This window comes from Podarcis gaigeae (assembly GCF_964106915.1).
Source record: "Podarcis gaigeae genome assembly, chromosome: 11".
Classification (NCBI taxonomy): domain Eukaryota; kingdom Metazoa; phylum Chordata; class Lepidosauria; order Squamata; family Lacertidae; genus Podarcis; species Podarcis gaigeae.
Genome location: NC_139687.1, coordinates 46,195,160 through 46,221,515, shown reverse-complemented (window position 1 = coordinate 46,221,515; position 26,356 = coordinate 46,195,160). Strand labels below are relative to the sequence as shown.

The 26,356-nt window shown below is 45.9% G+C and overlaps 2 protein-coding genes across 2 annotated transcripts in view; one reads left to right on the top strand and one right to left on the bottom strand.

Annotated features, from left to right (window-relative positions):
- Positions 1 to 2,256: 2,256 nt before the first annotated feature.
- Positions 2,257 to 25,286, top strand: PTGER4 (prostaglandin E receptor 4). Its single transcript, XM_083703611.1, has 2 exons — positions 2,257 to 4,289; positions 19,317 to 25,286. The coding sequence occupies exons 1-2, from the start codon at positions 3,459 to 3,461 to the stop codon at positions 19,896 to 19,898; spliced, it is 1,413 nt and encodes a 470-aa protein (XP_083559737.1). The 5' UTR covers positions 2,257 to 3,458; the 3' UTR covers positions 19,899 to 25,286.
- Positions 23,965 to 26,356, bottom strand: part of TTC33 (tetratricopeptide repeat domain 33) — a 24,633-nt gene continuing 22,241 nt past the window's right edge. The window contains exon 5 of the mRNA XM_083703707.1: positions 23,965 to 26,289. Within this exon, the coding sequence (XP_083559833.1) occupies positions 25,933 to 26,289 (357 nt within the window). The 3' untranslated portion in view covers positions 23,965 to 25,932. The remainder of the gene's footprint in view (positions 26,290 to 26,356) is intronic.

Sequence of the window (26,356 nt, the reverse complement as noted above, 5' to 3'; positions counted from 1 at the left end):
TGCTGGTAGCTTCGAGAACAGGGAAGGGCTAGCCACACCTAATTTAGGCTGCATAGAGACCATACATTTAAAGCACATCTACCCTCCCAAAGAATCCTTGGGGGCTGTAGTTTACTGCCCACAGAGCTACCACTCCCAGCACCCTTAACAAACTACAATTCCCAGGATTCCTTCTGTGTGTGAGAAAATATGTTTTGAACATATTGTGTGTGTGCACCTCAGTCCTTTCAACAGGAGATGCTGAGAACTGACCTTTTGCATGCAGGGTATATGCTGTGGCCTTTGCCCTCAAAGTCTCAGGTTCAGCTCTTGCAGTGTGAAGCTTGGGGTGAGTAGAGTCTGCGCACACCCAAAGCTCAGCAACTTTAAGCCACGTTTATTTCAGCAGGAAAGATTTTAAGTGCATGCCTAACTCTTCTATTGAAATCAACAGGACAATCAATCAATCAATCAATCAATCAATCAAAAGTGCCTATCTGTGGCTGGATCATGCCCTATTAAGAGAGGGTGCTGCAGGCAGCAAAGACCCATAACATAGCACAGTATTGCTTCTAAAAAATAAGAGTCCCGTTTTTGGAAATTGTAGAAGGGGAGTGTGCTTTTGTATTTGGGTTCTGCTTATAAGACTTTCTGCACTGTGAAAATAGGATGCCTTATAGATGAGCCTTATCCAGCAGGCTCCTCTTATGTTTGCAGAGATGTGTTGGGATGTTATTTTGTTCTTCTCGTCCGAAGCGGATATTGCGATGAAATATGACAGTAATAATAATGAAGCACCCAGACTAGTCAGCTAAGTCCTACCTGGAGTTAGGCACACTGAAATTAAAGAACCTCCATCAGCAACGTCTGTTAACTTCAATAGGTCTACTCAGAGTAGGACTTCTGCTGAATATAACCACCCCTATTTCAATATTCAATACTTAAAAACAGGAGGCCATTGCTAAATGCCCCCGATTCTATATGGTGACTATAAGGCTGCAGTATCTGTACTTCCTTAGATGTCCAGGCGAATCAAGTTAAGACAAGCCAGTTCTGTGACAGCTCAGTCAGTAGAGCATGAAACTCTTAATCTCAAGGCTGTGGGTTCAAGCGCCACTTTGGGCAAAAGATTCCTGCATTGCTGGATTAGATGATCCTCATGGTCCTTTCCAACTCTACAATTCTGCAATTCTAAGTCCTGCTTATACATGCAGGAGGAGAATCAAGCAGCAACACTTTCCTTGGACTATACCACTTCACCCTGCAGGGGGAGGATGGCATGTTTGAGTATTTCACAGGACCGGGGAGGGAGGCATTGCAATGACATTAAAAACCTCCCATTATGTGCGAAACTAGCCTGCCAGCGGGAAAGGTTCAGCTTAGTGTTTGTATGCGGAAACTTTTTCACAGAACAGTACTGAAATAAAAACAAGCTTGTGTCTGCAGCATGAGACAGTACAGACCAGGGTAGGGAAGTATTGCCGCTTGATTCTCTTGCAAGCTGCCTTTCCAAGTCAGCACGCAGAAGATTAAGTTGGCTGCATTGCCTTCGCGGGGCTGTTCAATCGATCACCAGGGCACAGGGAAAGGGGTATCCCGAAGCAAGCGGTAGCAATAATATGTTCCCTGGACTGCAGTACCTCAGGTTTAGGCGAGAGTCTGTGTATTTCAACGTGGCATGAAATCTCCATTCCCCGTCCTGTCTCTCCCTTTGTGTATTAGTTTGCGTTTGCGGGCACAGCTAAGTCTGTGTGGCTGAACTATACGTTACAGATGCTGGTGGATGGCAAACAAGGTTCTTTGCTGCGGGTAGGCTGAAGTCCCTTTGCACGATTAGAAAAGAACCAAACCTTTAAATAAGCTCCTAAACCTTTCTTCTGACATGCTAGCTTTCTACGCGCAAAGTATCGTTGGATGGGGACGAAAAGTTCTCGCGCACGTGCCGAACTCCCAACTGCAGACCTGCGGGGGGGGGGGCGCGCCGAAAAAACTTCGTTTGAGTGCAGGCCACAGGGAAAAAGCAGGGACGCACGCGATCCATTTGCATCATCGACGAGGCCTTTACTTGAGAGTAAACGCGCAGAGATTCAGGAGCGCCACGGCCCTTGCTCCTACACCACCGATTTCGCTCAGCTGAACTCGCGGGACGGCAGGGCTGCACTCATCCTTTGCCAGGATGGAGGCTGGCGATCGGGGGGGGGGGGACTTAGCTGGAGGGAGAGGGAGAGGGAGGACCCCACCCGCCCTCCTCCCAGCTTCTACTGTCGAGGGAAGGCGCCCTTTCGCTCTCCGGCGTCCACCAGCTCCCGCGCCCCGCGCCTCCTCCGTGCGCTTTTGGCAAGCCCGAGCGCGCCGCCTTCGCTTCTTCGCAGCCGCGGGAAAAGGCCCTCCGGGCGCTTCCCGAGGCGGCTGGGCTGCACCCACTTGCCCCGTGGCCAATGGGGCGCCGGGCTGGGCGGAGCCGGGCCGAGCTGCCTCCCCGACTGGAGGAGCTCGAAGGAGCGAACTTGCAAACGGCGCTGCGAGCGAGTGAGTAATCCGCGAGCCAGGCGGCGGGAGCACATGGTGGCAGCAGCGGCGCAAGGACGCGCGGGCGCCGGGTCCGGGTAGCGAGTCTGTCCGTCTCTCTCGTCCCCGCGCTCCTCCTGCTCCTCGGTCCGGCTTGGCTGCCTGGGACGCCGGGCTCCCAGCTGCCCTCGGAAGGCGGCTGATGAATTCTCCCGAGAGAGAGACGCCCGGCGCCCCGGCTGCGCCTCTCTGCTCCCGGCGCGCCGCTGAAAAGAAAAAGACGCGCAGCGGACACTTGAGTCGCCACCGCTGCTAACGGCAGACGGACTTTCCGAAGCCACCGAAGGGCTCTAGGTGGCGTCGAAGCTTTTCGAATCGGCGATCGGCTTTGAACTTGGCAAAGCGTTTGGAGGAGATACAGTTCGGATTATTATTATTATTGTATATATATATTGGAGAGGAGGGGATTCATTTCATGTTGATATATTGCATATGCATACGTAGGTGAAGACTTGCATCGGAGTGACAAGTGAGGTGGGCGGGGACTGGCCGAAGTAGAAGAGAGGGATGGAAAGTCCCACTGAGGCAGAAGGCAAAGACCAGTTTGCAAGCTGAACTTTGAAAAGCGCGAGACCTGGCAAGAAAAGAAAGCCAGCCTAACAGACAACCGAGAACGCTTTTATGCAAGAAAAGGCATCTTTTGCTGGCTAGCCAAATTGCACTCGGCTTCTAAGAGCTCTTTTTGCTATTACTGGCCACCTTTTTTCTAATCTCCCTACTTTATGAATTTCTCCGAAAAAGCCTGCCGCCTTTCCACCATCTGCTCTCTTAGCTCTGCCTTTGAAATGCAGGATTCTTCAGTTCTCTCAGATTTGGATTTCCATCCTCTTCCGGCTGAAATCTGGGACTCTTGACTTTTGCTGCCGTTTTGTTCTTCTTTGACCCAGCTGGCTCCTTGTCCCAGCCTCACTATGTCTTTCAACCCCACCATGCTGCCTTCTGCCAATGGCTCCTCCAATGGGACCGGAGGGGCACCTGAGGGCAGCAAACCCTTGACCATCCCCGCTGTCATGTTCATCTTTGGGGTGGTGGGGAACCTCATTGCCATTGTGGTGCTCTGCAAGTCCAGGAAGGAGCAGAAAGAGACCACCTTCTACACGTTGGTGTGCGGCTTGGCCGTCACGGACCTCCTGGGCACCTGCCTGGTGAGCCCGGTCACGATCGCCACATACCTGAAGAACGAGTGGCCGGGCGGCCAACCGCTTTGCGAATACAGCACCTTCATCCTCCTCTTCTTTGGACTGTCTGGACTGAGCATCATCTGCGCAATGTCCATTGAGAGGTACTTAGCCATCAACCATGCGTACTTCTACAGCCATTATGTGGATAAGAAGCTGGCAGCGCTCACGCTCTTTGCCATCTATGTTTCCAACGTCCTCTTCTGTGCCTTGCCGAGCATGGGCTTGGGCAGCACAAAGCTGCAGTACCCCCAGACTTGGTGCTTCATAGATTGGCGGACCAACGTCTCCACGCACGCCGCCTATTCTTACATGTATGCTGGCTTCAGTTCCTTCTTGATCATGGTCACCGTGGTTTCCAATGTCTTGGTGTGCATGGCCCTGATCCGCATGCACCGACAGTTCATGCGGCGCACCTCCCTGGGGACGGACAATACCGCCAGCCGATTGTCGGACTTCCGCCGGCGCAGGAGCTTCCGGCGCATGGCCGGCGCAGAGATCCAAATGGTCATCTTGCTCATTGCCACCTCCTTGGTTGTGCTGATCTGCTCCATTCCTCTCGTGGTGAGTAATGTCCTTTGTCAGTTTCATCATTGCAGCTACAGATTCCCCACAGCAGAAAAAGCCAAAGGCTGCTTCTGTGGTTGGAAAGGGAGGTTCCTAACGGCGATATTTTCATGCAGGTGATCTAAAATGTTCTCTCAACCCCCCCCCCCCCCGCTATCCACAAGGGAAAAGAAGGAAGCGACTCTGTCCCAGCCTTCTTCTTTGACATTGTTTATTGCTAGGCGGGGTAGGAGAAGGCTGTGGCCATTTTCATAAAGAAACTAAGAAGCACCTTTGAACTTGCTCTTTGTGTCACATGTGAATGTTTTGTCACCTGCTCACGTGGGACAGGGTGCAGAAGAGACATTAAATGCACATTGTGGGCCAGTCCAAATGTGAAATACACATTGCACTCAAAGTTAAGTGGTGGGTGTGTCTGTGGGTGTATGGTAGAAACTGATTGAAGCCCAGTTTCTGAAAAAGTCCCTTTGTGCCCCATGAATTGTCAATAGCTCCCCAAATATAAAAGCAGCCCTGCACATGGAGTAGTTAAATAATACTTGAATTCTATACCAATGCGTTGCTTGAACTAAAGCTCATAGAAACATACATGCACACACAGATACTTCCTAACCTCAGACTTACCGAAACTACAAAGTTTGTGGCCAGCACGCGAAGTTGGATGAATTTCTACATGTTTATAGGGCTAGCCTGAAATTTGCACAGACACTCACATGCCAGAGAATAAAATGACTGCTGAGGTCCCCAACTGTTAGCGATACGTGTGTTGCATAAATATTTCTGAATGGGGATTTCAGGCTGAAACATTCATAGTCTGTGCCTTACAGTCTGCTGGTTTTAGCTGGTTCCAAAAAGAAGATCTCCCTTGGAGAAATGCAGAGATGTTATTGTTGCACAGACTGCTTCAGTAACAGTTGTGTGCTTGATGTCAGGAGGTAAACCTTCAACTTCTAGGGAAAAAAGCACACTCTTAAAGAAAGACCAGTGCCTGTCTTTCTTTCCTCATTGACTGGGGTGGGGAGGGTGAAGGTGTGTGCTGGGGGGTGGTGGGGAAAACCAGTTGTGAGCTTAGCTGAGACTTGTACCAATAAAACAGAAACCAATGAAACATGGCAAACCACTTCTTTCTTGGCAAGGGTACATTAAACAAACAACTGACAGCGCATACTTGCTTATCGCCCCGCCCTTTCACCCCGGGAGCTAAGCCGTTGTTGTTAGGGGAGAAGTGTGGCGAATCCAGCTTGGTGCAAGGGAGTTTATTGTAGGCGATAATCGTTCTGAAATAACTCCCTCTCGAGAGTGTAGCAAAACCAGGGAGGCTCATAATTAAGAGGGAAAGAGGACTGGGCTGAGCACAATCCTGAACTGTTCAGGTAAATGGTATACTTTTACAAGTCAGGCCAGTTTTGCTACATAACTAGCATAATCCAGCTGTGGTCTGGGTTACTAGCACTTGACAAGCTGTCCGGCTGGTGTTTTCCGGTGTGTAACTGGACACCTTTGCATGCGGTGCTGTTTACAGGGACTGTACCAGAGGCAGCGTTGCACAGTCTTTTTCTTACACCGAAACCATCTCCATTTAAGGGGGGGAAAGTGCAATCAACACATAGGAGAGGCATGCAGTCAGTGCTCTGCAGAGGTTGCCTCAGCAGAAGAGACACATGTGCGTTCTACCTTCGTGGGTGGAGATGGTCTCTGTGTAGGAAGAAGCATCCTTTTAAAACATAGAATGGATTGAGTCAAAAACATCTTGGGTCACAGGGTATTTCAAGTAGAATACGTTCACAAACACAGGGAATCTGAGCCTACCGACTTGTGTGCTTTTGGACAAAAAGCAAACTCTGAACAGTGAACATAGACTTTGTTTACTGCCCAGGCACTAGCCTGTTTTCATTTTAGCAGCAGATGGACTCCTTGGGCAATAGAATAACCCAAGCATTTTGACATTGTTGCAACATGTATTAATAGGCCCTAATTGGAATGCCTGTTTCTCCATCTAAACATATTCTAAATGCCAGTGGCTGGTCCTAGAAGTTCAGCTATAGTGAGTGGGCCGCCGTGCTGGTGCCTCCTACACATTTTGAGATGAGAGAATTCCGGACTGTACCATTTCAGACTGCATGCTGGGGACTGCTATAGTTTTGGATACAATCGCTCTATAAAAGCTCTGTTGCAGCTAGTAAAACTAGTCTTCTTGTTTTGAAGATATTAAGAAATATCTGTCTATCTATCTATCTATCTATCATCTATCTATCTCTATCATCCATCTATATCTATCTATCATCTATCATCTATCTATCTATCATCTATCTATCTATCTATCTATCTATCTATCTATCATCTATCTATATCTATCTATCTATCTATCATCTATCTATCTATCTATCTATCTATCTATCTATCTATCATCTATCTATCTATCTATCTATCATCTATCTATCTATCTATCTATCTATCTATCTATCTATCTATATCTCTATCATCTATCTATCTATCTATCTATATCTACATCTATATCTATATCTATCTATCTATCATCTATCTATCTATCTATCTATCTATCTATATCTATCATCTATCTATCTATATCATCTATCTATCTATATCACCAACTATCTATCTATCTATCTATCTATCTATCTATCTATCTATCATCTATCTATCTCTTGGAAGATGTTGTTGATAACTATTGTATCAAAAATTCATTAATCTGACCCGCAGCCTAATGTGCAACAGTTCAGAACTGTACCAGCTCTTAAGATGTATAGGCTTGTACTTTAACAGGCATCTGCCAGCTTCTCAGTTCTCCAGGGCAAGTGTCCTCTTGCAGACAACTGGTACCACACTGATGCCTACCTCTCAGGTCTCATTTCTACTGCATTTTTCAAGCAGGTAAGAGACAGCAGCAGAGAGTCCCACTGTTTCTTACCTCTCTCCATATCCCACACAAATCAAGAGAACAAGCCCTCTGTGCATGCCGTAGGATGCAAGGGAGGGTGTGGGTGAGTTCCACAAGTTAGTGGATAGCAAAACCCTGGCAGCCCAGTGGTGGGTCTACCAGGATACAGAGTATGGGGGGCAGGGGCAGGGAAGAGAGACACTTCGGGAAGCACTGAAGGTTAAGATGGTTTGCCACTGTGGGAACAGGCTGTTTGGCTAGATGGACCTTTGTTCTGATCCAGCAAAGCTATTTATATTCTTATTAAATCCATCTGAGATTCCAAAATGAAACAAGACATGTGACATGGTTGTCCAGATTGTCAATTGGAAACCGTAGTTGGATACAAAGATGGGATAATTGTGTAAGAGTCGGTGAGTTCTAAACATGGGTACATAAATTCTGCAGGGTTTGCTTCCCAGTAACTGTTTGGAGGTGCATACTTTCTTTTCTTTCTTTTTTAAGGAAAAGATGCACTGATTGAAAATGTTTGCATCTGATTTAGAGGGGACCTGAGTTTACTCCAGTGCTAGCTCTATCATCTATCTATCTATCTATCTATCTATCTATCTATCTATCTATCTATCATCTATCTATCTATCTATCTATCTATCTATCTATATCTATCTCTATCTATCTATCTATCTATCATCTATCTATCTATCTATCATCTATCTATCTATATCTATCTATCTATCTATCTATCTATCTATCTATCTATCTATATCTATCTATCTATCATCTATATCTATCTATCTATCTATCTATCTATCTATCTATCTATCTATCTATCTATCTATCTATCTCTATCTATCATCTATCTATCCATCCATCCATCCATCCATCCATCTGTCTATCTAACTCTATCGTCTGTCTATGCTATTGGGCTAAGAGAAAGTGACTTACCTAAGACCCCCCCCCCCGTGAGCTTAATGAATGAATATGGATTTGAAATCAAGTATTTCTGGTCCAAACCCAACACTCATGCATGTTGAATGTATGTTGTGTTTGGGGAAAATTGAGGCTGATTGTGGCATTGGTGATGCAACGGTTACTACATAGCTGTGAAGTTTGATAAAATTATTTACTGTGTGAGGAGCGGTCCCACAGCGGAGGACAACTCTGCCCTCACAGGGCTGACACAGGCAGTCTAGCGCACAGTGCTTGTAGCAAAAGAATAAAAAAAGTATGGGGAATAGATAACTAAACGAAAAATCACCAGACTAAGTTATGCCTTGCAATTTAAACTGGCTAATGAATATGAAAGTAGTTTAATGGTAAATGCATGTAATTAGTGGGAGAATCCCCCTACTGAGTTTATTTCAGAAACTAGTGCCCTATATTTATGGAAGAGTCAAGTTACTTGGCTAAAATCTGAGAGAAAACTGGAAGAAATTAAGAGCAGAATAAAATTATTATTATTATTATTATTATTATTATTATTATTATTATTATTATTTATACCCCGCCTATCTGGCTAGGTTTCCCCAGCCACTTAAAAAGAGCACACAGACAAATAAAAGCATGTTGCTTCCGCACATTTGGAATGGTTGTATTTTCATGGTCAAACACTGAATGAAGGCCTTTAGCGTACCTTTAAAATGAAGAGGCAAGTAATAAACCCAAGGAGGTGTATATTTAGCAAACAGCACATTCCCTGCTGAATGAGATCATATCATAATAGGGTTTATTACATGTGGGTTTTTTTGGAAACAGCAGCAACAATGTATTTGCATCATGTCCTCACTCTAGTAAGTTATGACAAGGAGTTTCTCGTGATTTATATCTTCGACCTGGTGCCTTCCAAACATTTAGGACTCCAACTCCCATCAGCCCCAGCCAGCAGAGCTCACTGATGGGAGTTGAAGTCCAGCAACAGCTGGAGGACCACAGGGTCCCCATAAGAGAGAGCTGGCTTAAGAGCAACTCAGGAATTTGAACCCAGATCTGCCCAGTGAGAGGCAGGCATTTTCTCCCACTAGGCTGAGGTATTAACAATAACAGTATCTTGCATTTGAAGGAGCAGATCTGATCTTCTGTCAAGCCATTCTTGGTTTGACCAAAAGCAGCTTAGTGATTTACACTGTGGTGACAAGTGATTTCCCTCCACCAAAGTGACTGTTTATTGAAGTTTGGCTCAAAAGAAGCCCTGACTGTCAATTGGACTCTTGCACTGATTTTAGAACAAGCAGTCTTTCCCTTTTTCACATCCTGCAACATGGGGCAGATTCAAACAACTTCTATCATCCCTGTGCTGATGGGAGCCGGGAATCTACCAACATCCCTGCTCTGTTCATCTATGATCACCTGGGGTTTCTGAACAAAGCTCCCTATGTTCCCTTTAGATTGGTTTCAGCTGGCACTGATGAGATAGCAGCCCAGATTTTGGAAGTGCACGGAGGCTGCGTAAGACAAGTACCAAGTTCTTCTGGGCAAAGGTTACTTCATAAATCCAGCCTCCCACTTAATATTAACTGGCTGGCTATATATAGCCGTGTATCAGAATGTGATAGAGGGACTTTTATGAGCACAGGTGAAGACTTGGTGGAAGGAGACTCCTTTGTTTGTTGTGGGAGGTAACTGCTATAAAAGGGCACTTTATGGTAAGCTTTGCTGGGTAAGGCGTATATAATGTTTGCCTTGAGTCAGGACAGGAAAAAAGAAAAACCACCCCTTCTCTTAAAGTATTGGATAAAAACTAAAGTCCATACTTGCACACAACACATTTAAAGCACATCCCTCCCATCCCATAATAGAATACTGGGAGATGTAGTTTACCCCTCACAGAACTATTATTCCCAGAATCCTTAACAAACTAAAATTCCCAGGATTCTTTGGAGAGGGAATGTGCTTTAAATGACTGGTATGTATGTAAGCTCAGTGTTCCAGGCTGGCTCACAATACTGTCTTTTCTTAGCGTTGCAAAACCTCAGAATCACACCGGGAGCTAAATATCTTATCTGGATATGGAAGCTTTCCACATGGAGGGAGATTTTGACATGGAGACGTACTCTGTCACGCATTCTCATGTGCATTCTGAGGTGACACAGCCACGTGGAGGGCTGTACCACATGGGAGTCTTCATAGTTGAACTCTAAAAGCATGTTTGAGGCATAGAAGCCTTCCTGTTTTGAGCTCCGGAGGGAGACGGTTCCACTGTCAAAGAGTTCTTACTCTCAGAAAGTTCATCCTAGTGTTTAGTCGGAAGTGCCTTTCCTGCAACTTGAAGCCATTGGTTTGAGTCCTAACCTCCCGAGTGGGAGAAAGCAAGCCCTTGAGATATTTGAAGATGGCCTTCATATCTCCCTCTCAGTCTCCTCTTTTCCAGGCTAAACCACCACTGGAATGTGTCCTCCAAAAGGTTGTCTAGAAGGCATTCTGCCCCCCCCCCCCCGAGCTGGAAAAGGTTCCCCACCTCTGCTGGAAAGGATTCCAATGGAAGCAATTCCCATTGAGCTCAGCTGAACTTGCTTCTGAGTCAAACATGGGTTGGATTGCACTATTTTGAGTTTGATTTCCACCAGCAGCCCTGCTAGTAAAGAGGTCTGGGTGGAGCTTCCTTTGGGAATGAAGTCATTTGTTGTCTCCTGCGACCGGGTTCCAAAATATGAGCACCTTTCACTGTGTGCAAAGAGTTAAGACTGGCAGGTATCACTAGCACACAGCCCCTACAAATATCCAGCAATTAATGCAGCTTTGCGATAAAAAGGAAGGTTATCGAGTTAAGTGTCCTAGTTTACTTAGTGACTGATTGGGTTGTTTTTTATTTAAAAAATCGGCATTAGTCAGGCATGCTGTGTCAACTTCATACGAGTTTTAGGAACAGCTGGATACACACTAATATTTCCCTGCAGCGGTCTCTGCATCAGAACGCTTTTATCCGAACAAGCTGTTCGTCTGAGAGTGGAATTTAGACCATGACTGCATTTCCCTGGAGTAGCTGTGTTAAAGCAAGAAGCAACTTCATTTGTGCAATTATAGGGAGGGCGGTGGGTGGGAAGACATTTGTGAATTCAGATAAGCTTATCTGGTTGTGTCTGGCACTTATACTTGCATAGGAACTGCTCGGAAACAAAGGTTTTGGCATCTACCAGCAGGGCTGCCAGATGGCCATTTTTTGAGAGGTTTGTCCAGAACCTCGTCGGACAGCTGTTTCCAACCTGCTCCCCTGCTGATGCTGCTGGACTACAACTCTGGCTGTCTCTGGCCACTGGCCATGACCATTGGGAGTTGTGGACCAGCCACATCTAGTGAACATCTAGTTTGCTGCCAACTCACGCCTACCCTGTAGAAGCGGCACCACCTCTCAGAACTGCCCATTTGTAAGATGTACATTTAACTAAAAAGGTAAAGGGAGCCCTGACCATTATGTCCAGTCGTGACCGACCCTGGGGTTGTGGCGCTCATCTCGCTTTATTGGCCGAGGGAGCCGGCGTACAGCTTCCGGGTCATGTGGCCAGCATGACTAAGCCGCTTGTGGCGAACCAGAGCATCGCACGGAAACGCCGTTTACCTTCCCGCCAGAGCGGTACCTATTTATCTACTTGCACTCTGACATGCTTTTGAACTGCTAGGTGGGCAGGAGCAGGGACCGAACGGGAGCTCACCCCCGTCGCGGGGATTCAAACCGCCAACCTTCTGATCGGCAAATCCTAGGCTCTGTGGTTTAACCCACAGCGCCACCCGCGTCCCTCGTACATTTAACTAGGGCTGAGCAAACTGGTTTTCAACATTGTGATATATAACCAGCTGAACATCGCAATGTACCGATATATCACAATGTAAGGATGCAGCTATGTAGAGGCATCGGTGGGCTTCACGGTTTTCCCCACTTCATCATTTTTGCCAGCGCCCGCTGCCCCTAGAAGGAGGCGGGGGGGAGCTGAGCTGGCAGAGTTAACGGGGGCTGCAGGAATCAAGAGATGCACTGGCTGGCTTCACGGTTCCCCCCACATTATGATATCTGCATCCCTCCCCCCACACACACATCATGATTCACGATATATTGCCAGGTCAAAAATAATGAAATCGATATCACAATGTGGACTTCAAACTTAGGTTTTAGATGAAATATTGACATATCCCCCAGCCCTACAGGTAACATATTTTATGTGGGTGAAATGGATGCTTTCAACTATGTGTGCAACAGGTAGATTCACTAGAGTATGCGGGGCACATTTATCCATGACTGTCCTAGAATGTAGCCATGCATTTGGCACCATACAACACACAGTGAAGCTTCTAGGTTCCCTTGGGGGCGGGGGTGGCTGCTGGTCTGGCTGAGGTTTTTTTTGGGAGGGGGGTTGCTCTCCAAATGGTTCTTAATTTTATCTGGAAGTTTCTTTAGCTCAGGGGTGGCTAACCTGTAGTCCTCTGCTTGTTGCTGCACTACAGCATCCAACAGCAGGGGTAGCTTACTTGGTAGAACATGAGACTCTTAATCTCGGGGTCATGGGTTCGAGTCCTGTGTTGGGCAAAAGATTCCTGCATTGCAGGGGGTTGGACTTGATGACCCTTGGGGTCCCTTCCAACTCTACAATTCTCTAATTCTATCCCATGCTGGCTGGGGCTGATGGAATCCATCAGCACGTGAACGCCAACAGTTTGGCTTTAGATATTTGTTACCAAATAATAAAATATACTTCTTCTTTATTTAGAAGTGAGTGTGCAAAGCTGTATACAGGTTCCCTCTAGCCCAGTATTGCCCTACTGTGACTGGCGATGGCCCTCTAGGGTCCAGGTTCTCTAGGGCCCTGCCTTCTTCTGCTAATTTTTTAAAAATTAAACTGGAGATGTTTGGGTTTGAAGCTGAGACTTTGGGCGTACAAAAGCTGTGATCTTTGGCTTATCACCTGTGGTGAGCGAGATTTGCTCTAGGGGAATCAGGCGAGGGAACAGTGCTGTTTGTTTTCCTCTCACACCACAAATGAATAACGTAGGCATGTGCAGGCAGGCAGGCAGGCTCAGTCAATATTTTTGTGGGCTTTATTTGCAAGATCGCAGAACATTAAAGCATATGCAAAAAAAAGAGAGTAGCAAATATGCAATGACTTCACCCCTATACAACCTATAACCGGGATACTCAGAATTCAGCCTTAACAGAAAATTGTTGCAGGCTCCCAAAAGATGCCAAGATACATCCTTTGGTGAGTCACCAAGGAAAGAGAGATCCAGAGCACCTTAAAGGTATTTTGGAGGTAAGGGAATAAGCCTGGTTGATTACCATTTCCTATGGGATGGTGATTTTCTTCTTCTCCCTTAGCAGTATGAAACTGGACAGCCAACACACTGCGGTTGGATTTGGCACCTGAGTTTCGAATCTGCATTCTGTTGAGGACTCCTGGCATAGCTATGGATGAACCCCTTGTTGCTTGCCTCTGTTTCTCATTCTGTAAAACGGGAAATGCAAGGTAGCACAGATGAGGAAATATGGTTCCCCTCAGCCTTTCTCGTACTGAAACACTTGCCTGGTGGCTGCAAGCAACAAGGAATTGAATGCAGGCGAGTGAGGGGGCTGGGAAGCCCCGCTTCCCTCTCGGAAGAACATAAGAAAATGCCTTATGCTGTCAGACCATTGGGTCTATCTAGCTCAGTATTGTCTACACAGATTGGCAGCAGCTCTCCAGGGTGTCAGGCAGGGGTCTATCCCAGCCCTACCTGGAGACGGCAGCAATTGAACCTGCATGCAAGGAAGATGCAATGCCACTGAGCCATGGTCCTTCAGTAAGCAGGACAGAGCTCCTTATTCCTTCCACTAGGTTGCTTCTTCTTCTTCTTTTTGCAGGCTAGTAACTTTTGTGGGCTTATTTATAAGGCTGCCTTAAGCCATCAGCTTTCAGACTTTCTTCTTTCAGGAAACACTTCCCACATCCAATTGTCTGCTAAGGATTTCTTTTGCATCTGCTCTGTATTGCAATAGGTACTTGCAAATATTTGAAAGCTCACATTCTGCACTGCATTGGCCAGCCCTGTTGGTTTGAAAGTGCACACCCAGATCTCACCTGAGACACCCTTGAATTTACTGAAAAGTTCAGGAGTAGTGGGCAGCCCCTTATCTTCTACAATGGCTGATCTTTTCACTGTAATAAATGGGGAGGCCCCTTAACAGCTCCTAAATAATTAGGGACAGCGTGTTAGTCTCTGGCAGCAAAACCAACAAAATGTCTTGGGGCACCCTAAAAATGGATACATTTTAGTACGGCATAAACTTTTGTGGACTAGAGCATCTGATAAAATAGAAGGCTAGTTTGCAAAAGCTCATGCCAAGTGTTAAAGGTTAAGTTTCCACAAGACCTTTTGTTGTTTTAACTCCTATGCAGGTAAGTGGTGAGCTCCTCATTGGGTGCAAATCCGATGCCTGTGACTTTAATTTTCACAATCTAATTTTGTTTGGCTTTTGCCACACTTTCTTGCTTCATATTAAACCAGCTTTCATTTTGGGCTACAGCCCTCCAAAGCAGAAAGCAAATTCTAAAGACACGATTGGAAGCATAGTCTCTCTGCCACCTAGTGGTTTGAACTGAATGTGTCCAGTTGATTTCAACCAGCAACACCTTCTGGCCAAAGAAACTACGCTCCAGCAGAGCTGAGGTGCTTCTTGGTGGGGGCTTATTCTGGAAAGAGGTCGTTGAGAATTTGCAAATACAATACTGGCACAGATTTGCCAGTTAAGTGGGGTGAAATTTGGGCTAGTATTTTGATGCCAACAATGCTGTGTGGACACTGAGGAAAAAGAAAAAAACCCCCACCTTGCATATGCAAAGAGCACCAATCCCACAATGAAACATTTGTCTGGTAGCATCCTTGTTTCCATAGAATGAGAAGCAGAGCAAGTGAAATCCTAGGGCCCGCTGTGAGTCTGTTACTTTCTTAGGAAGCTGCCTTAGACCAGCTACCTCAGTGCTGTCTACACTGATTGCCAGCAGTTCTACAGAGTTTAAAACAGGGAAATACCAGGGACTGAGCCTGGAACCTTTTTTTAGGCAAAGCAGATGCCCAGCCATGGAGCCACATCCCTTCAGGTGGATGTTTAATAAAAGTTTATGATAGCGGGGAATGGCTGCTTTTATCTACAAGGTTATGTACAATATGTGATATCCATATTGCCAAAAGTTTGATATAGTAGCTTTTTGTGGCATAGCAGGAAGTGTAAAATAATTTACCGTGCAAAAAACAAAGGCTGTTATTAAGTACTATTATTAATCAGCTATTACTCATTATTAGAAGAAAGCTTAACTATTTTCTTTCATTTCTTATTGCAGTCAGATACTAGAATCTGCTCTCAATCACCACCACCAAAATGTCCTTAACTCTCTGTCCCTTTTATTCAACCGAAACTTTAGTTTATTAATCTGAAAAATGGAAGTTTGCAGCTCTGCCTAATACTATCTAGCATTTATATAGCATTTCTTGAGTGTTGAAAGCTTAAACTTTTCTGCAAATCCCATACAAGCCTGTATGGTAGGGCAGTATTATAACCCCTACATTGCAGATTGGGGCAAGTGAGGAGCTGAGAGTGACTTCCTCTCTGTAACAAGAGGTGAGATTTGAACTGCAGACTTCGTGATTTTGCAGCTCAGTTTCTTAGCTGCTATGCTCTAGCAGTTCATTCCTAAATTAAAAGTGCAATCGCGTAGGTCACAGGGGTGCCCAAACTTTTTTCAAAGAGGGCCAGATTTGATGAAGTGAACATGTGGGAGGGCCGACCAAAGTTGATTGAAGTTGTTGAGCTTCTTAAAGGACTTCCCCCCAGGACATATACTGCCACGGGGGCTGGATTAAATCGACCTGCGGGCCGGATTTGGCCCCCGAAACGGACTTTGGACATGCCTTGCTTAGGGTGCAGCTCAAGCCCAAGTTCAGCACTTTGAGGTCTTGTTGACTTGAATAAAAGCATAATTATCTCACAGTTAAAGTCAAGCAGGACTTTACAAAGTGATTACCGGTTTTTTTTTCTCTATAAGACTCACTTTTCCCCTCCTAAAAAGTAAGGGGAAATGTGTGTGTGTCTTATGGAGCGAATGTAGGCTGTGCAGCTATCCCAGAAGCCAGAACAGCAAGAGGGATTGCTGCTTTCACTGTGCAGCGATCCCTCTTGCTGTTCTGGCTTCTGAGATTCAGAATATTTGTTTTTCTTGTTTTCCTCCTCCAAAAACCAGGTGCGTCTTGTGGTCTGGTGCGTCTTGTAGAGTGAAAAATACGGTAAGTTGGCTGGTTCATGCCCTTAGGGAGATATTCAACAAAAAGGTTATGCTTGCATAAGGATTAGCACAGGCACAATGGCATATTCCCCCTTTCCTCCCCACCTTCAGGGTATCTCCCAGATCTGCTCCAAAGGGTTGGGGAAACCCCAGAACAGATTTGGGAGGGGGCACCCAGAGGGAGAACATCACATTGCACAAGGAGAAATCCTTGCACTGACAGAACATTTTGCTTAGCTCTGTATGAAGTACAGTTCTTAGTCTTTAAGACCTGTGAACACCTTTTAAGTATCTGGCCATCATCCTATGCCATTGTTGTTCAACTTCAAACTATCTGTCCGGTTGACGCCAGGATTTGTGTAAAACGTTATAAATAGGACATCACCAGATTCACATGGGAAGATGTACAGCTGCATAATTTGATGCAGTTCATCATTTTAAGTGATGTACATTTCTTTCTTTTTTATTAAAAGAAAAGGTTCATTCCAGGCAAGCTGTCGTTAAAGCAGACTATCCTCCAACAAGCTTCTACAGGCAAAATTTGGAGGGTATATATCTATAAAAATCCTGGAATACTCAAGTCTTGGAAGATACCAGCAAAAGTTACTTCTAACCTCAAAGAGCATACAGTTCCAGGCTTGTCCCTGAAAGAGAATTTGCCTGTGAGGTGGAAATCCGGGCCCAATTTTTTTTGGTTTTGGAAACATATATTTATGAGGAGGTTGGCTGGATTAGGGTGATTGGCTGGATCTCCCGAAATGACTCAAGGCCACATTCTGCAGCTCTTACGCACCCAGAACAGAGCAGAGTTGGTTGTAGAAGGAAGAGAAGAAGGAGGCAGCTGAAATAACAAAAACAAAACTGGGAAGAGGCTTAATTGTGAGCTCTAAATTAGAGAAGAGAGACGAAACGCCAGGGAGTGCAGAGAGCATCAGAAATAATTCACAAAATATTTGATATAAGAATTTTAAGGTCTCAAATATAGAATATTCATAAATGCACACACATATCTAAATATATGAACCATGTGTCTGAAATAGTAATGGAGAGCAATCCTGAAGCCATTCTGACTCTCCAAATGACCTCAACTATTCCTCTGCAGTAAGGGAGGCAAATGGGGGGAAGCCTTCCCATTGGCTTTTTGCTTGCAAATCCTTTCTTAAGGATGTATTTGTGTATGAATAGGGTGAGCCTGTGACCTGGATTCAGGAACTAAAGTATTAACCATCACAAAAGAATGGCCAGGCTGCCCAGGTAATGCAATCAGTGACCATTATCAGGTATCCTGGCAGGCAGGATTTCTGCTGTAGACCGCCTCCTTCTGTGATGTATGTATGTTTTAGGGGGGTGGTCTTGGGCTACAGGGTGGGCAATTTCAAAAGTCTATATAAGGGCTTGCACCCCATTGTTCAGGGTTCTCCTCCCTTCTGTGTGTGATAAGTGGGGACCCTGTTGCAACAGTTCCTTGAATAAAGATCAGATTACTAGCCGCTTTGCTTCTCAATATACTCTGGTTGGCCTCTTACTTTCTCCTACTGATAGGGAACCCACTTAAAGACTCTGTACAGTGGTACCTCAGGTTAAGAACTTAATTCATTCTGGAGGTCCGTTCTTAACCTGAAACTGTTCTTAACCTGAGGTACCACTTTAGCTAATGGGGCATCCCGCTGCCGCCACACGATTTCTGTTCTCATCCTGAAGCAAAGTTCTTAACCCGAGGTACTATTTCTGGGTTAGCAGAGTCTGTAACCTGAAGCATCTGTAACCTGAAGCGTCTGTAACCTGAGGTACCACTGTATAGGCTCTGGAATACCCCATCAGGGAAAGGGAGCAGTTTTTCTTATAACATGTGTCAGGGTTTCAGAGACAGAGAGCGAGGGGGAAGGGTCCCAGGGTGATGAGGAGGAGGACGACAACGACCCGAGGTTGTCTCAGAGTCCGTCAAGCGATTCGGAGGATTCCCAAAAGGGAGCCCCCCTGGCCAGGCCGAGGGGCGATAGAGGGGGAAGCAGTCAGAAGCAGGAGAGCGGAGGGGGAACCCCCAGTGGGAGTTGGAGATCGGGACCGGCTCCTCTGTCGGAACGGAGTGAAAGGGGTGGAGTTACCAGTGTGTCAGAAAGAGCAGAACAGGAAACAAAGGGGGGAAAGAGTTCGGAGCAAGACGTCCTGCCGTAAGGGGTGGAGAGTAGCACCGAGAGCAGCGTAACTGTCGAAAGGAAGGTCAGAGGCAACGTACGCGCGCCAAGTTCAAATGTGGAGGCGCGCGGAAGTGAGGAGAGTCCTGGGGAGGAGCCTGGTCCCAAAGCGCGAAGGAGGGGGGAGCAGGCGTCAGAGGACTCAGCCTCTGGGGAGTCCCGGAGGGAGGGAACACAGGGGGGCAGGAAGACCCTGCGGAAAAGGAAGGAGAGGAAAAGGTGGAGCAGTACAAGCCTCCTAAACTGGTGCAGAGGCGGGACGGATTCAGAGGGGACTTCTACGATCTAAGAGTAACAGATCCGGAGCCACGGAGCTTGGATGTAATGCCAACAATGTTCTTCAATAAAACCTTTTGTATATAACTTGGACTGGACTTTGGTCTCTTGTGAGCTGGGACCACGGGTGGCTCTGACAACATGTTTCATTGACCTGCTTATATGCCAGTATTTTAGATGGCACCGAAGGCGGGGCACAAAGGTCTTTTTATCTCTGCACTGGAAATCTCCTCCCCCCCGCACCCCGGTTCTGAAAACAGCTCTCTTTTGACATGACACAAACCTTTGCTCTGCCCATCACCCTGCCTGCTGTAACATGTGGTTGCTAAGCCAGCTGTTAGCTTTGAAATGTCAGCTTGGCCCTCGCTCATCAACTTTATATTTCTCTCCCTCCCTCCTCGCAATCTCTCTTCAGGTGCGTGTCTTTGTGAACCAGTTGTACCAACCGCCTTTGGTGAAGGACATTCAGCAAAACCCCGACTTGCAAGCCATCCGCATCGCATCGGTCAACCCCATTCTGGACCCCTGGGTGTACATCCTGCTTCGCAAGACGGTGCTGAGCAAAGCCATCGAGAAGGTCAAGTGCCTTTTCTGTCGTATCGGCGGAGGCCACCGCCAGCACTCGGGAAGCAACTTCAACTGTGCGGACGGCCGCCGGGCTTCCTCTGCCACGGCCACCCATTCGCCCTCCTTCATTTCCCGGGAGCTGAGGGAGGTCAGCAGCACCTCGCAGACGCTTCTGTACCCACTGGAGCCGAGCGAGGGGGCTGTTGGGGACCGAATGCTGTTGCCAGGGGCCAGCAGCCGCCCAGCCCAGTCAGACACTACGTCCATAAGGACACTGAGGAGCTCAAACACCTCAGAGTCGTCCCAGGGCCACGAGTCGGAGACGGTCTTTTTGGTCAACGAACTCAGGCCCGGCGCTGCTCAAAAAGGCAGCTCTCTTCAGGTCACCTTCCCCAGCGAGACGCTGAACTTGTCAGAGAAGTGTATATAAAGGAACGGAGGACATTTGTGTGGTGCAGAAGGTCCTTTGGAAGAGGACCGGAGAGGAACTCATACAGCGGACATATCAAATGTCCGGCCTATGCCATCCGGTCTGCTCTGCCCATTGTGGTTAAGGCACACCAGAGGCCGAACAAGGCCGCCTTGCTGATCTAAGGGACTGTGTAGCCGTTTAGGGCAAGGTGAGCTGTAAATGGGCATCTAGTAAGAGAGCTCATTTGAGTACGAAATGGCAATGGGGTGGAATTAAACATCCTGGCTGCAAAAGATGGTACGCCATCTTTCCTGAAAAGCTGGGCGGTGGAGCTGTAACTTTGACCGGATGTGCATTTGAGTGCGTTAAGCACAGTTCTTGCAAGTGACTAAGGATCACCCCACAAACACATCAGACTCTGCCGATGTAACAGGTGAATGTATGGCGGTGGCAGGTGTGCAGGCTGCTGCTTGTTGCCTTTCCTTGCCCTGTGACACAGGACTGTTTTGTAGAAGATCCAGGGTTTAGAAAGAGTTGCTGATTTCCCCCACCCAGACATGACCGAAGCATACTTATCCCCTATTCCTCTCCCCTCCCTTATTGCTTAATAAGGTTTTGAGAGAACTAATTCAGGCAGTTGCTGGTAACTGTGTAAACTGCTCCAGTCAATGGTGAAATTGATGATCTCTCCTGTGGCGTGAAAAAAAAATGTGAATTTCTCTGGCTGTGTATAGCGTGACTGAATGTATTTAAAAAATGCTGTATTCTTCTCTGTGAGAAGGTTCGTTATTAATACAAAGTATATAAAAAGAAATATTGCCAGCCCTCTCTTCCTCCTTACGCCTGCTGATAGATAGTTTTACGTTAAATTTATTTTTCAGATATGCAAACTCAGCAGGCCATAACAGAGTGAATTCCTAAGGCAGGAGTGGAGGGATTTGGAATCAAATGAGGAAAATGTTATGAAACCACTGGGGGAAATAAAGGAAAAGGCTTTTATGTTTTTTAAAATGTTCCTTGTATTGTGTGTGTGTGTGTGTGTGTGTGTGTGTGTGTACTAAAAAAGCAAGCGAGCAAGAAAGCAGAGTTTATGTGTTGTGAATGTCTTCTCAAAATGCAGCGGCTTCAATGTAGGCCAACAATCCAGTCCCCTAAACATTTTATCCGAACTTTCGGCACAATCCTACTCAGGTTTACTCAGAAGTAAGTCCCGCTGTGTTCAGCGGAGCTTAGTCTCAGGCAAACAGGAAGAAGCTTTTGCAGCCTTATTTATGATAGTGGGAATTCTTGCAATCTGGAAAACGTTTCCTGGATCATGGCTCAAAACATCCATCTCTGGCCCCTGCCCGTTTTGCTCAACTTCAAACTTCTTTCCTCAGAAGCAACTTCTGAGTGGAGCCCAAGCAAATATGTTTAGGGTTTTAATCCTAGGACCAGCTCATGCAGCGACTGCAGGGCTGTCAGTGGTCTAACAAGCATTGTACAGTGGCAAGTATTGTGGGAAGTGCTGCTTCCACTTGGGATATGTATATGCAGCTGCTGCTGCTGTGTGTGTGCTTGTGGCAGCTTTAAAAAAAAGGCCACTGTCATTGCATATATTTTTGGGCTGCAGGTATTTGGGGGCAGTAGATCCTACCCTGAAAGTTCATACAGCCGTGCCATGAACACATCATCACTTAGAGGTGACCAAGTGCATGAAGAAATGCATAGCCTTGAAAAAAGCTGCTAAAATATTTTGACTTGTTAAATGTTTTATCATTGTACAGTGCCCTTGGCTTACAGGAGTGTACTATTGCCAGTTGCCTGCACAGAATAATTTTTCGATTGTCAATAGACGGCCCCTTCCAATTCTACCGTTCTAGTTACCATTGCTTTCTGTATTAAGGGTTGGGCCACTGTACGAGATGTGGAGAAGCAAGGAAACACAGGACCGGGTGCCCTATTGTGTCCATGTGCATGTTTTAGGATTGAACCTAGAGGTGATCAGTATTCCACCATGGGCAGCCTGGTGTGGGGGCTGCATGCCAGAGGTGGGTAGGGTTGGGGGCAAAAATAGACGGAGCAAGAGATGCAAGTCTTACCTTTGTTGTACAGTAGTTTTATATTCCACCCATGGGAAAGTGAGAGGCTTCTGATACCCACACACATTTATCCATCTGGCAGACAGGCAGGCAAGCAAACAAGCAAGCAAGCAAGAGGCATCGTCCTAATTCAAGGGTGTGTTGCTGACAAGCGAAGGGACTTGAGGAGGATATGAAACAGGACTAGTGAGAAGTGTGGCCTGAGGAGTCCTGAGGACCAGACAAGGGAGGCTTGCAGGCCTGTGGTTCTCCATCCCTGCTCAGGTGTGGGTCTAAAGCAGTCTTTCCCAAACTTGGGTCTCCAGCTGTTTTTGGACAGCTGTTTTTGGACAACAGGACCATGGGTCAGGGATGATGGGAATTATAGCCCCTAAACAGCTGGAGACCCAGGTTTGGGAAACGTTGGTCTAAAGGCACATGAGGCCACTACCTTGCAGCAGCTAAGCAGGTCTAGGTCTCCGTTTGGTTGGTGTCTGGGTGGGTGAGTGCCTGGGAACCACAGTCTACTGCCTTGGGTTCCATGATTGAAGAAGAATGTAAGAAAAGAAGTTTCAGCTCATCTGACGTTAGACTGCTCAGTTTGGCCTTATACACTCTACTTGTTATATGGGAGAAAGTAAGTTTGCACTAACACATGGGGAAAAGTTTGAGTGCCTCACATTTAAAAACCAATACACTGATTTTTGGACCTCAACAAAAAAAAGGGTGTGGGGGAGACACACGAAGTAATGACCAGTAAAATACTAAGGGGACTATTAGCCTTAAGATTTCACTTCACTAGAAATAACAGGTAAAGCTAGAGGGGATTTTATGTCTGTGTGCCATGTTCAAAGGGTTACACTTTGCCTCCTGGTGTTATCCTGTACAGCTATTTGGGAGGCCTGGTTTTTGTCAAGGAAAATATTAAGCATGTTATGTTGCTCAACATGTTTTCATGTGCATTGCTTTCTGTTGGAATTAGAATTCTGAGCCTGAATGTCAGCGATATGTTTTACAAAACTGTTTGTACTGGCACAAAATCTCTTCTGGCAATCACCATTAAATGCAGGCATGCCACTGGAGTACAGAAGTCTGTGTCTGTCTACTCAAGTCTTTTATTATCTTGCCTTTTATAACACAAACACCACATTCAACAAGTATAAATGCACACCTCTAAGTCAGGTGGGTGACTTGTGACCCTCCAGACTACAACTCCCATCACCCCTGATCACTGGCCACACTTGGCTGGCTGGTGGGATGAGAGGAGGACTGATGGGAGTTGGAGTCTTTGAAACTACTGAAGGCACACAGGCTCCCCATCCCTGCTTTAAGGGATTTAGCTATGTCCAGACAGCCAATGCAAGACATAGCTAAGCAGTAAGTTTTCATGTAAATTTATTGCCCAAAAGAATTTTCATAAGTCTAGGCTCAAGTGTGGAGGGGCATGCTAAGCCAAACAAGGACGGAGGACAGGAGAGTGACATACAGCTGAGACTAGGGAACAGAGGTTGGAGAAAGCAGTATTTATACCTCTTTAGATCTGGCTGGTGAAACAGGACTTCTAGCTCCCTTCTTCCCGCTTGGGGAAGTTGCACAGCAAAGCAATAAGGAAACGGCAGCAGCCCACTGAGAGGAATGAAGGAACCAGAAGGGGAAGGCACAGCCTGTCTGGCCAGGACCTGGTAGTGCTGGGAACAGAGTCATCCTCCTTGGTGCATCGAACATCTGCATGCTTGGCCATCTCTCAAGGCACAACAGTCGGGTAAACAAGAACCCCAGTGCTCTTCATTGTCCCTTCCCTGCTCCCAGTCTAGAAAACCAAAATGAGTTATGCAAAACGCTGAACACTGACAAACTAAGCAGGCAAAATGTAAGTAGTTTTGCATATTTACATCATAGAACTCAGCTCTTCATGGTTTAGAACTGCCTGGATACATAATTTATTTAGTGTGGAGTACACACACCCCGGGGCACAGCACTCAGTGACTACTGAATGACAACTCAGATTCTAAGCAAAGACTTCGTTCTCATAGTAAGCCAACTTTAATTACAACACAGGAATATTCAGTGACAAACCTAGGCATGCAAAACAATCAGGGATATGAAATTAGGATAAAACAAAGCCAGTAGAATGGATAAAATATCAGTAGCTAAAGAACAGTGACCAATGGCTACTTCTTCATGAGACTATCTGTTGAAGTTACATATCTGAGAGGGAAGTCTTGATCTTCTGTCCTCTTTAATTCAATTGCTATCATACTGTGGTGCATATATGAAAGTCACAACACTGAAACAAAAAAGTTCTGGTAAGCTTAAATGAATTCAGGATGACACTTTCCATGTTCAAGCTGGCAGGAACAAGGACACCAGCAGCAGCTTAGATTCTCCTGATGTTGTTGATGAAAAATGTCACTGTAGCTCCCAGATTCCCAGTCTCTCATAGGGTACAATCCTATGCATCTTTATTTGGAAATAAGTCCCTTTAAACTCAATGTGACTTACTCTGAGTGATCATGCACAGAAATAGGTGGATTAAAGTGATGACTAGGTCAATTAGAAATGTGGAACTATTATAGGAACAAGGTGATTTGAGTCAAAGACTTCATTGATCTGTGGGAAACTATATGAAAAACCTTTCATATGAATCTTATGACAATCAATGGACCTTACAAAAGCAATTTTTTTCAACCTGTTATGCACTTATTCAAAAGATTATTAATTCGGGTTTGTATAACTGAGTTTATTCCAAATTTTACTGTCAAACAATTTCTCAATACTGGCTTTTTAAAAGAATTTTAAATTAAGCGTGGCTACCAAGATTTCATGGGATGACCTGAGAAGTGCTACTGTGGTGCAGATCTCTTTACAAAGAAATTTGGTTCGAGATTACAAGGGAATTTACAGAAAAGAGGACACTTACACATACATCTTATTCAATATACTAGAATTTCATCAACCCTGACCCAACAACTTGGACAAATGGCATGAACACGAGGGCAAATATTATGGAGGGCATTGCATTTTATCTTGTTTCTTTGCAGATTCTATTTCATTTCATTTTAAAATTGCAGTAGTAAAAACTAGTTGTTTCCACAACCTAGTGCCCAACTTGTTCCACACCCTGGAAACAAGAAGATGAGCAGGACAATCCAGCTTATGAACATATTTGGGTAGTCATAGCTACAATATATGTACTCCAAACTTCTGTTGACCGTTACTTTACTTTTTGTGAAGAAACAAGACCTGTTTCTTGGAAGGGAAGGAAGGGAACAATTTGCACCCTGTACTCCTCAGGTGCATCCATTCAACTGCAAATAGGGAATTCTTTTGTAACTGGATTTTTTTTTTAAGAAAAGAATTGAAGCATCTTGTATCAGAAGCAACATCTGATACCATAAACTGCTGCAGTAACAGTGGAATCTGATTAAATCAGATCTTGTCGCCAGAGGCTTTAAGTTGAAACATGTTTGGCATACCACGTACTGCGATAGGTTTTTTCCCCTAAGCATCATTTTGAGACTCAGCCTCCACCCTTTCCCCTTTCTTTGTTTTGTGTTCCTGTCCCTTTGGTGCTGCCTCCTTTTCCCTCTTGCTCATGACAAGAATAACGACAAAGTAAGGCAGAGTAGGAAAACCTAACCAAGGGCTGTTTATGGGACCAGGAATGCACATTTTCCCAACTTCCAGCTCAAAACCATCATCTCCATCTCAGGAAACCCAACATGTCCAGGAGAAGCCACCTCTGTCTCCATAGTGCTCTGTCATATTTCCAGGGCACTGCTGTGGCCCTTAGGCCCTTTCTCCCCTACCTTGAGATATCGGTAGCGAGGGGTTCAGGAAGTAAAGTGAAACAACTGCAGCTACTGAAGCTTAACTCGTTGGGGGCAGATGAACTCCAGTGCAAGATGATCCAAAAACAGGCTACAGCATGGGGGGAAGTTGGAAAACAGGATTTCAAAGGCACGGCTGTCAGTCAGCAGAGTCGGTGCCCTTTAACGTGCTTTGATAAAAACGGTACCGTCAGGGGTTGTTGTTGCACATTCCTTCTTTTCAGTTACCGTCTCAACCTCCCCGGAAGCAGAGACGATGACAACAGTTTTAGAGGCCAATGTGGCTTTCTCTTTCTCGGCAATGGCTGCACACACCGCTAATATCTCGTCACTTTCAAAATCGTAATCCGGGATTGCTTCCTCTGAAGTCTCTCCCTGAGATGCCGTGCTTTGCGTCCCTGTCTCAGCTTTGGTTGCTTTCTTCTGCTGCTGTAATTTCCTCGCCCAGGACAGGTCTTCATTCCACAGTTCAGGGCTTAGTGGACAGATATGCAAGGCAACCTGGAAACTTCGGATGGCCTGTAATGATGAGCAGGGACACAGCACAGTGAGAATTTGCCCACATGAAACAGACACTCTGGGCTCA